Below are 12637 nucleotides of genomic sequence, written 5' to 3'. Positions count from 1 at the left end.
CAATATGACGAGGATCAGCATGAAAACAACCAAGCTTGGTCGTCGGGACTGCTTGGCGACCTACAAGGTCGCTGGGAGTGCATGGCGACCTTGTAGGTCGCTGGGAGTGCATGGCGACCTGTGTTGGGGTGTTGGGGAGTGCATGGCGACCTGTGTTGGGGACGTGCATGGCACATGCAGACGTCCATTATCTCTGTGCAGCTCGCTGGGAAGCCATGGCGACGTAGTAGGTCGCTCGGAAGGCATGGCGACCTACGGCCACACTATGGATTTCACCCTATTTCAGCAAATAATATGGGGAGTGCATTATCTCGTGAATTATTTATTTTGAAAGCATTATATCGTGAGTTTAGCCCATACAACATATCACTTGGCCTGATCTAAAAACACACCACCGGTAGCAGCAGCAGTAATATTACTATCACTTTGTCATTTTTCTACCTTCTTCCATCCCTCTTTGATCTTATTTTCGTCGGATTCCTTCGCCGTATCACACGAAGCGAGCAACCCGAAGAAGAAATAGTACAATAACAGAACACAAGTCCACATCTCGAACCTCTTAAACGACGAAGCATCAATTGATCCCAGCAGGAATATGTTTATTGCTATGGATAGCGACGGCAGCCACGACACCACCGCTACGCCCCACGCTTTCGGCTTCCTCACCTGCGGAACAAAAACCTCGATACCTGCAGTTGCTAAGAACCAAATCGGGATGGTGATCTTGTATGCGATCCAGTCGTTGTTTTCACTCACGCCCCAATAAATAGCCGTTGCGGTGGAAGACGCTAGAATCAGCGCGATGCATGCGATTAATTTGTTCCGGTCAACCGTACTCGACTCTCTGGTAACGTAATACTGACGGAGTATGAGAGCGAGAGCCACGAGTAGGAAGATGAATAGTGTTGATATCGATGGAAGGTTTGTGAGAATCTTGAGATAGGTAAAGAAGCCGATGATCGGCGTTGATCGGCGTCCCTGTCTTTGGATGGACTTGTGCTAGCCGTGGTGGCATCATGTGGGTTCGAGCAATATGCGTGAGATATCGAGCCTGACCGACGACGCCGACGAGTAGGATGGTTGTCATGCCTTTCAACGCACTGACAACCACCACGTATTTAGCCCATGACATCCCTATTCCCTACAGCTTCGAAAGCCACCGAAAAACAGCGCATCCTTGTCGATATGAGGGTAGGGTTGCATTAGGCGTAACACGACGGCGAGCAAACAATATGCAGTCATCGTTATCACCATCGAGCCGATAAGATCGATAGGGATGTCACGAGCAGGGTTCTTAGTCTCTTCGGCCATGGTGGAAACGACGTCGAATCCGACGTATGCGAAGAAAAGCACGGCAGAGGACTTGAACATACCATGGATGCCGAATGGAGAAAAATCTTTGTAGCTTTTGGTGTCGGCTTTCGTGAAACCGGCGATGATTATGAAGATGATAACCATAACCTGGATGACAGAAGCGGCGTAATTGAAACGCGATGAGCCCTTGGTGCTAAGGATAGCGAGAACGCAGATGATGTAGACGACTACGACAGCGATGGGGTCAAGTTTATTGTAGTCCTTGGGCATGCTGTGGTTTATGATGAGAAAATCGTCGGAGTTATGGTTGCAGAGGGTGGCGAAGTAGGAAGTCCATGACCGAGCCACCGCAGTACCTCCGATAACATACTCGAGGAGGATGTTACCGGCGGCAACGAAGGCCATGAAATCACCTAACTCCATTCTAAGGTACGCAAATGATCCACCTGCTACCGGGATTTCAACTGTGAATTCAGTGTAGCAAAATACCGAAATCATGGTCGACACACCCGACACCACGAACGACAAAACGACGGTGGGGCCGGACACTTTTTGTGCTTGGAGTCCAGTAAGAACGAATATGCCGGCTCCGATCACATAACCGATACCGAACCAAATAAGGTCTCACCATGATAGGTTCTTCTTCATCTCATGCTGGCTCCGACCCTTGATTTTGTGGAGCTGCGTCGAGTCAAGCGACCGAGTCAACAGCCGGGCCTTGAACCGACTCGGAGTATCCTTAAGTGCTTGGAAGTAATTGCCCCAGCTCTTGATCGATTCCTCCGGGAGAAAATCATCTTTCGTGCATGAACACCCTCTTCTCCTCACCTCTCCTTCTCCAACTACACCATTAATTCCCATCTTATTTTCAACCGAAAAATTAAAAAAAAAATTGAAATTGAAAGACAAAACAGAAAGTGAAATGCTTTGGGTATTAAATAAAGGCAAAACTAAGGTAATAAGCCGGCAAGAAATACTGAAACAAAACCCAAAAAAGGTTGTAGCATGTCTGTTCCAAGAAACCAAGGACTCGATTACAAATATATTGCTAAAGAATTAAAATGTGTGATTTCAATGAACATAATTTATTAAAATAATCGGAATAATTGTCGAAAATTTGTTTTTAAATGAAAAATTAATTAATTAGTTAATTATATTGTATGCATTTGAATAACCTGCAAAAATGATAATCGGACAAGGACTTTCTACGTAGGGTTACCTGGCCGCCGGAGATATATTGGTGGTGGCCGCCGCTGGTTGTGTGAGTAACATTGGGAAGAGGTGTGCGTGGTTTCCTTTTTGTCAAGTGTGTAACTAGTAAACTTAGTTCATATTGATTCCTGTTAAATCTGTTAAATAAATTTGCGTCACTATTGAAGTTTTTTTTTTTTTTTTGATAATTCCATTTGTATTACCTAAGATGACGTATAATCCCTTAGGCACTAATTTCGGGCGTTGTGGGGTGGTAATCATTCCCCACACGTAATCAACTCCTGAATCCTTTTCAAAATGAATTTGTGGTTAAACGCATATAATTTTTTATCTTTTAAAATTATTTTTTCTTAAAATTATTTTAAAAGGTATTTTTAGGTATTCAACCTACCTAACCCAAAGGTCGATGATGACTCCAAACCTATTTATTTATTCTTTATTTTAAAACCCAACCTTTTCCAAGATTAAGTTGGATCACTCCCCATCATAGCCCTAAAAAGCTTAAGGGTTGTTCCGACAAGATGACAAATAAAGCTACTTTCTATTTTCCATAAATTCAAGAAAACTCAAACTACACACATGCATGCCCAAAACAATAAGGAAAGCATTTTGGATAAAAAGAGGTAAATTCAATTAATTAATTAATTAATTAAGCCATCATTTTTTTCAGGACTTACAAGTTGGATGGTCAAGTTTAATTTTTATCCATTCAGATTCAATTTGAATATAACATTCATTCATATATTATTGGTAGTAGATGCAAGATTTTTTTAACGTGTGCATGTCTTAATTCTAAAATCTAATTTTTTATATTAATTGTGTAATACCATAAACCAGTACGACATACAATCAACCAATGAGGGTGCTACACGGAATCATCGAATTGGCTTACCAACTTATCTCTTCATTCTCTTTCTTTTAAACAATCATTTTCTTTAGAAAATCAACATTTAAAATATAATTAAAACTGTACAGTGGGGCGCACCCAAAATAAATATTTACATTCAAAAATAATAAAACATACCAGCTTTAAAATACATTTATGACTCAACTTTACAACAAGGTTTATAAATATGCATACCCTCAAAAAACATTGAGATGTACTCTGATCTGCTCTATCTAGACCTCGGTCTCTTTAAATCTTCTCGAAAACTCCACCTAATCTGCATAGTAAGCGAATTCCAAATGCTGAGCTAACTAGCTCAGTGCCACACCAAGAACTAAATCATACTAACTGCATATCACTGAAAGTCTACTGCTTTTCTTTAGTGAGTATACTTGTATACTCACTCTTTACTCTATGTTAGACATCATGGTGCGATTGAGGTTCTACATCTCAGAGCTCACACACCCTTTTAGTCTACCAAGGATGAGGCTCATGGAATCTCTGCATCGGACACCACACCCTTGACTAACCCACCCCTTGCGAGTGTCAAGCCTTGGCCTTAGTTAGTCAGCTTAAAGTGCCTTGCGCACTCCGGATTGAATATATACTTTCGACTCTACTAGCTTTACTAAAGGAACTCAGGTGTCCTGATCGTTTCCCAAACATTCAAAAAAGGCTAGTTTTATTTCACCCTACTTTTTCTCGTTTCTATGTTTGAATTAAACATTACTATGGTTCTCACTTGTAGTCTTATTTGGGAGTAATTATAAGCTTTTTGGAAACCTCAACTTCTTTTAACATCCTCAGATTATTCTTCCAAAACTGCTTGTAGGTATTGATACTGACCCTTCAATATCGATACTAACCCTCTAACACCCCAACCCGTACCCGACCCAGATACGAGTCTGAGGTATCACATTGACTTTTCAAAACATTTACTTTTACAAAAGAATGAAGAATTTATAATTATTTAAAAGCAATTGGTTTACAAAACATATCAGAGCATATAAAATTTCAAATCTTTGAATTGCATGCCATGATGCGATCATGTCAAGGATCAAACTCCTTCAACATGTGATCACATCATGGACGTTCTACCTTATTGATTCCATGGGAGTCTTACCTTATTTTATTATTTATTTACTCATTTATGCACTATATTTTATCATATGTTTGTATTTACCTCTTAGGATATGTTTATCATATGTTATCATTCATTGCATGAATTTGCATGAGTTTTATTAGTTGCATGACATTCATTGCATTTAAAGTAACTAGTTCATTGATTAAACTAACCCTTAATTGCTTCATGCATGACTTATTAATTCACATCTTTATATAACTCATTCAATGCATATGCATACATAGTTAGCTCATTTGCATTAATAAAATAGGTGGGAAACATGCATTCATAAATTATCATAGCTCAATTCATATTTAAATTATTTGTTTACATACTTTATCTAGTTACATTCCAGGCAGTCCACTGGACAGTGCACGTCATCCATATTGATCGCCAATTTTGAACACGTTACAAGCATATTTGGATGATGAAGTCTTCTTAACATTTAATCATATATGTCTTATCTTTCCAAATCACTTTGAATCAAGTCAATCTGATATTGGGAACTCAAGATATGACCAGATTACAGAAGACAGTGCAGGCTGGAAATAAATACGATATTTGCATATTAAAATCAGCATCTTTTTAATTTACCTTGTTTCTTGGCACTTGTAGGTACAATAGAGCATCACATACGTTGGTGGGGCATTTGAAAGATAAATATAACTAAGTGGAACATTTTTTTGAAGACAAAACAGCTTGTTGGAGCAATTAGGAGACACAACAGCTCACCAAACAACTCATCAGGAATCTGCCAGCTAGTGGAACACCAAGGAGAGCACCAGACCAGTTAATAACTTGATTGCTAACAAGATATCCACTCAAGCAGCTTGGAGAAGACCCGTGCACGTCCAAGAAGCTCCATATAACCAGAAAACCTTGTTTCATGCGTGAGAATCCACTTGGCATCAAATTGAGAGAATACAAATGCAATTCAACCATGAAACCTATTCCTGTTTTTCAGCTAAACCAAAAACCCCATTAATTCCTATTTGTTACACATTATATTATGTCATTTGAAAGGGGAAAGGGCTGGCCAAAATACATTGTACCATTCGACCATATTCCCTCAAAACCTATAAATAAGTTTCATATTTCATTTGTAAGGAAGACTTTGTTTACATGAAAAATTGTGAGAGTTTATCTCTTTAGTTCTTAATTGAACTTTATCGACTTATCAAGCTTATGCTTGTGGTGTCAACCCCATATATCTCACCTTGATACTTCTAGTTCCTATCTCGTTATAGATAGCTGGTCAAAGTGCTTATTACCACCCCTTAAAGAAGCAATATAAAGTCTGGGTCTTTGTTCTTTAACATTGGTTCTTCTTTGAGTCTTCTTAAGATACTATCTTTCATATCCATTTCCATCACATTCATTCTATTCCATTACCATACTTTATCATTTCCATTAAAACTATCACCATTATATATATATATATATATATATATATATATATATATATATATATATATATATTGATGCCATATTATCTATCCATTCCATTACTTCCATTTAATCATTCTATTTTAAGCTTCTTGTTTTTGCAGGATCCTTGTTGCTTTCCTAGATCGAAACAAATCAAAGGTACAACATCGTCTTCCAAGGAATGCTGGGTTGGTTGTATCATGCCAACTATGTTTATTAAAACAAAATACATATTATTCTTTTCTTTTCTGATCTAACCTTCGGTAAGGAGAAATTGACCTGTCTTGCTTATCTCTGCTGCTTAATCTTCTCGGAACCTACGTGTAAAACACTCACACGCTAAGTCCATGACTTAGTGAGGTATATAAAACATGTAATGTAACTCTAACTCATATCAATGCATGAACAATTAATACTATCATATCATATAAAAGCATACATCCTTTCATATAACAAATGCACACATGCACATATATCATCATCTCCATTCTTAGCATTATCACTAACTCCTTTTATCATATGATCCTTTATTTATCATTTATACACATCATATATCACACATACACTTCACAAGGAAACAAACATATTATCATATCAAGTTTATTTATATTATCTCTTTATTAGCCCATGAACACATGTGAGAACTAAAGATATGTGGGTACATAGAGGTTGTCCACATATGTTGTCACCACATCTCGTATAATTCCCACTATAGGCACATAGGATTTGTCTCGAAGGACCACATAGATGTCCCGAAGGACCACATATAACACATATGTCCCGAAGGACCACTCCTTTATAACTATATACATATTCCAATGGACCAAATAAGTGTACCGAAGTACCGCATATATGTTCTAAAGGATTGCATATATGTCCCGAAGGACCATGTAGAACCCTCGACTCTTGGCATGCCAACTATACCTCTAGCTCTCATGACACATAACATGGGCATTATCTTGTATATCATTTCACATGTTCACATATTCATATCACATAGGCTCATAGCTTCTTATCACATAGCTTCTTATCATATCATTCACATCATATGGTTTATCTCTTGTGATCATGTAATCACATAACTTATTTTCATATAGCTCATTGTCACATGGCTTATCTCTTATAAATATATTCATATACCTTAAGATCACATAGCTTATACCATTTCATACATAGTCACATAGTTCATTATCACATGGTTTAACTCATATTCACATAACATGTATTCACAATAATCATATATAACATATACAATAGCATATATCACATATACTCATATAAAAAATATTCTTTATAATCATAAATTCATGCATTCTAATATAGAAAATAGACTTATCGCAAGTCTTATTTCCATTCATCATCATATACTAACTAATATCCACTCATCTGGCCTCACTAGTCAATACTGATCTCTTATATTTTTCTCGATGACTATTACTTGTCGACTTATTCGGACTTTGCTCTTGATCGATATCTACACAATCATATATATTACACACATATCATCATTCCAAATATCATAATTCGATCCTTAATTTCTTAAACCAAAAGAAAGAATTAATTCCATTTTCTACTTGGAGTAGTATCGGTACCCCCTGTAGGGTATCGATACTTCCCTAGCTGTGGTATTGATACCAAGCCTGGTATCGATACCCATTTTGCATTCAAAATTCTTGTCTCAAAAATTGGTATCGATATTGACCTTATGGTATCAGTACTCTTGGTATCGATACTACCCACCAGGTATCGATACCTCATGAATACCTTTGTCAAATTCAAGCTTATAGTATCGATACTATTCAACCAGTATCGATACCCCTATATCAATTATCACTCTTTTACCCTTGAAGTATTGGTACTTGATGAAGCAATACCGATACACAAAGCCTAGAATTCACTTTTTAAACCCGAAAATTAACCTATATCATCTTAATTCCTTCATGTTATATTCTATTTCATACTCTTAACTCAAGTACACATACTCAAACCAATTTCTATTCATCTAACACATCCTTATCTTCAAAATCTCATCACATATATTGAAATCAAGAATTCTACCAATTTTTCAACATGTTCTAATCTCAATTCTAACACTTCATATTTCTTAATTTAGTTGGTGACAAGTCAATTTTCAGTTCAAAACTTATTTATCAACTCTTTCTTAATAATTCCCTTAAAAACTCTTTATATTCAATCTTACATAACTTATTCATCTTTGGTTTTAAGATACCTTAAACATTCCCTAAACTTTCTTAATCCTCCAAGGATCAAAACCATTATAAAATTAAGGAATAATCAACTTGTAAGAAACTCACCTTTAATTGAGCTCACGGGAAGAAGAAGAAGTTGAACCCAACTTTCCAGACCTTTTTTTCCTTTATCCCCTCTCATTTCCATGTGGTTATCTCCTTATAAAGGGAAAAATAAAAATATTTCTTATAAAATGATCATTATTCTCTTACTTCATTAAATATTTACTGAACAATCATTCATGAAATATTCCCAATTTAGTCCCTAAACTTTTTTAATCTTTTAAATCAGACCTTAAAGTTTCAAAACTTCCATTTTGGTCACTAGCCATGATTTTAGGATGTTACAAACCCCTTGGTACCGATACCCACCTGTTGATATTGATACCCTCTACTACTATAGGCTATTTGGTTTAGGTAGTATCAATACTCTATATTGAGTATTGATACTCTAGTACTAGGGTATCGATACTATCATAAGTATCGATACCAAATTTAGGTTCGATATTTTCAAAAATACCTTAATATCGGTACTGACCACCTGGGTATCGATATTGGACCCTGAGTATCGATACTCCTTGAAGGGGTATCGATATTGCTCTTATAAAAATGTTGGGTTTTAGCCTTTCACGAAGAACAATATGAGTACTGTTCTTCCAGTACCGATACTGACGGACCAGAATACCCTATTTGGGCACGAATTTAACACTGAAACCTCTTCTCAAACTATTCTATTAAGGTTCTCAATCATTAATTAAGCCTTATGTGATATTAATGGCATAAATAAGGCTTTTAAAACATGCTAAAATACCATTACATAGAATCTACTATGGAAATCTACTCAGCATGCTTGCACCTTAGCTTTCTAGCTAAACTCATTTATAATAATCTACAACTGATATAAGAAAGTTGTGAGTGTGTTACATGGTCTTATTGGCAGCTAGAACTCGCCTTGAATCAACTAGAATTTACTATCTCTTTACCTCTAGCTTTTGAACTCTATCCCACATCTTTGGATAATAAAAGATAAGAAAAAGGGTTTACTAACTTATCTAAGGCTTAAAACAAGGTTAAGGATACTCCAAACAACTCAAATTTACTAGAATAAACTTGAATCCTTTGAATTCCTTAACCTCTCTAAAAACTAATTTTATGAAATCTTACTCAAAACTCAAGATTTGGGGTTTGAAATAAAACTTAAGGGATGAAGGTTAAGATTCTTACCTTGATTACTTCTAACTACGCTTGGAATTTGAAAAATGGGTAAACTACACTTTTAGTCCCTCACCTTAAAAACTCAACTTAAAACCACCACTTAGCTTGAACTCTTGGGCCAAACTTAGAGCCAATACCCTTATAAACTGGTCCAAACTGGTCTATGAAGTCTAATGGGCTCGATTTATGGGTCTGGTGTTGACCCGAAATACTGACCTAGAATTCGAGGTTACAAATTGTTCATTTCATTGATAGTATCCACCCTGAAATTTTATTTGTACCAACCACATATGAAATTTTTTTGTTATTAATATGATATATATATGTGTGTGTCATCCTAGAAAATATTTCTAGATCCGTCATTGTCTATCATCTATTCTAATTCAATTTTAAGAAAATTCAACCTGACTCAATTTCTAAAGTAGAAACATGTATTCAAAACGATCTAATCTGGCAAAAATAAATTGATAAATCTCATTTTTATTAAGTAAAATAGAGATATGATTAAAAAATATAGAAAGATGAGTACCATAACAATTACCTTGAATATATATAAAGGTAAATAATACTATTATTTTCAGGTCAATTCTAATATTTTTTCCTTTGATCTAATTTTATCCTAATAAATCTGATTTAAATCTATTTATAAAAAGGATAAATTATACCAGTGGCCACCCAACTATAGTCCCTTTTTATTTTGACTACCATTTTTGAATTTTTGTCAATCGAGTCACCCAACTATTTAAATATATTCAATCAGGCCACTTACCGTGTAACGAAATTGTTGAGGTGACAGTTAGTAAAATTAGTATAATTACACATTTGATCTTCAATACTTATATATTCTATCAATTTAGTCATGATTTTTATTTAATTTAATATATAATCCTCTAATCATATAATGACACATTTTTTATAATTTAATATATTTAGATAATAACATGTATCATCCTCTGGTTGGATGGAAAACAAATTATAAAGAAAAAGCAATCCCATAGCTTGGAAAAGATTCAAACCCAGGCCATTAACAGCGTTGTGCACTGCCTTAACCAAACTGCTTGCTCATCATTTTGAGTTAAAATATACACAATAACATACATATATTTTACTTTAATTAATACCATAAAATAAGGAAAAGAAAATGGCTATGATAGTCAAATACAAAACTATACCACATAAAACCATTAAAACAAAAAATTTTATTGGGTTATTAATTGGATATAATTATAGATATCTCAAACACTATATATACAAGATTAAAAAAAACTAAATTTAATTAATTGGATAAATTTATAGATTTCTCAAACCACTAGTTATATTTTTTTTTCATATTTGTAATTTAATGATTTTAGATATAATTTAAAATTTGAATTTAATTAGGAATTTTATTTTTTATTAAAAAAATAAAGTATAATTAAAAGTTAATTTTATCATGTGCAAAACTTAAATTTATTTTTCCTTTTAATCTTATATAAACTAGTGTTTGATATATATATATATATATATATTAACCAATTATGAAATTTGTTTAAGTTTTAAGCTGTAGAGTTTTATATTTGACCTAGGTTAAATTCCTACCATAACCATTTTCTTCTCCTTCTTTTCTGGTATTAAATATAATATAATATATATTATTTTGTATTACACAACAAATTGTTAAGTCAGGCTGAGTGGTAAAGATTCTTGCAACAATGATTCTGGCCAGGGTTCAAATCTTAATTTTATAAATTAAATAAAAATTATGATTAATTTTATAAAATATATAAATAAATATATAAGTATTGAGAATAAAATGTGTAATTATATTAATTTTATTAATTGTGACAAATTAAATACATTTAAATAGTTGTATGGTTGACAAATTTTTAAAAATATTGATCAAAATAAAATGATAAGTAACTATAATTAATATTGGTCAAAATGAAAAGATACTTAGATATAAGCATTTTCGTAAACCAAAAAGAGGTTGTAGTTGAGTGATTAGTATAATTTACTCTAAAAAACTCAACCATTCAGGGTCGAGTTTAAACCATAATACCGACTGCAACAGGGTCATAGTTTCTTAAATTGTCAAAGTACAAACAATGGCTTTGGCCCATTTGGTTTGACCTTTTACACAAATATTCGATTGTATATGACCCAAGAAACCTTTTCATTTAAAACGATGAGCAAAACCCTTCAATAGAAACGTGAAAGGAACCAAGATGGAGTATCATACCCATATTCTAAATCATCACCCAATTTCTTCAACTTGCTCAAAGAAGCTCTTATAATCCCTTACAAATCAACCAACATGATTGCATTCTGTTTCCTGGCCTCCATTCCTCTATTTTGCTCCTTGGTTTTCCACGAACTGATGCTTCGACAAGCACTCGTCGTCGTTTCCGATATACTGAGAGAACCTGATGTCGAAACGATGGCGAATGGTTTCTTCTACAAACTGGTTCCACTGGCTCTTTACCGGCTGCTTCTACTTCATCTACCGGAGCTCTGCGTCTCAGTGGTTACCGTTGAATTAGCATCGAGAACGTATACGAAGGGAAAACCGATTACAATGGCGGAAATGGTACAATTACTTGTCGACCAAGAAAGGTGTAGAGGCATCATTGTCACTTCTACATACGTTCACTTCCTTTCGACCGGTTTTATGCTCGTGTCAACGTGGTTAGTGACGAGCTACTATACCATTGTGATGAGCTTTTTCTATAATGCTTTCACTGCTGCATTTCTTCGAATGCTTAGCGTAGCTCTGCTAGTGAAATTTTTAGAATGGATGGCTGTATGGAATGTGGGAATCGTGGTCTCGGTGTTGGAGGGGATACACGGGGCCAATGCTCGGGGACGCTCAGTTGATCTTTGCCGAGGCAGCGAGAGACGAGGGTTCGGGTTGATGCTCGTGTGTTTCGTGTGGGGTATCTGTTCACGGTTCGTTTGTTTCTACGGGGGAGGCCATGAGAAAAGGTGGAGAATGTTTGCAGGAGTTAGCTTGATTTGCATGGGGAAGGTGATGAAATGGATGGTTTGTGTGATCTATTACTGTCAATGCAAAGAAGCTACCTTGGAGAGGGTTGATGATGAAGAAAATTGTTCTTCGACCGACGGTTCGATATTCCGAGTAGGAAAATAACATAACATCTCAACATCTCCATTCATTTTTCTTATTTTCGGACTGTGATGAATGAAAGTTTTTCATGAATTGTGTATCCATTA

The 12637-nt window shown here is 35.2% G+C and overlaps 1 protein-coding gene and 1 pseudogene across 1 annotated transcript; one reads left to right on the top strand and one right to left on the bottom strand.

Annotated features, from left to right (window-relative positions):
• Nucleotides 1–429: 429 nt before the first annotated feature.
• LOC120142713 lies at nucleotides 430–2199 on the bottom strand (annotated as a pseudogene).
• Nucleotides 2200–11634: 9435 nt separating this feature from the next.
• Nucleotides 11635–12554, top strand: LOC120142783. The gene has a single exon (XM_039157288.1). The coding sequence runs from the start codon at nucleotides 11721–11723 to the stop codon at nucleotides 12552–12554; it is 834 nt and encodes a 277-aa protein (XP_039013219.1). The 5' UTR covers nucleotides 11635–11720.
• The last annotated feature ends 83 nt before the right edge of the window (nucleotides 12555–12637 follow it).

Source organism: Hibiscus syriacus, unplaced genomic scaffold (assembly GCF_006381635.1).
Source record: "Hibiscus syriacus cultivar Baekdansim isolate YM2019G1 unplaced genomic scaffold, ASM638163v2 tig00110831_pilon, whole genome shotgun sequence".
In the NCBI taxonomy this organism is placed as follows: domain Eukaryota; kingdom Viridiplantae; phylum Streptophyta; class Magnoliopsida; order Malvales; family Malvaceae; genus Hibiscus; species Hibiscus syriacus.
This window is presented reverse-complemented; position numbering and strand designations above follow the sequence as displayed.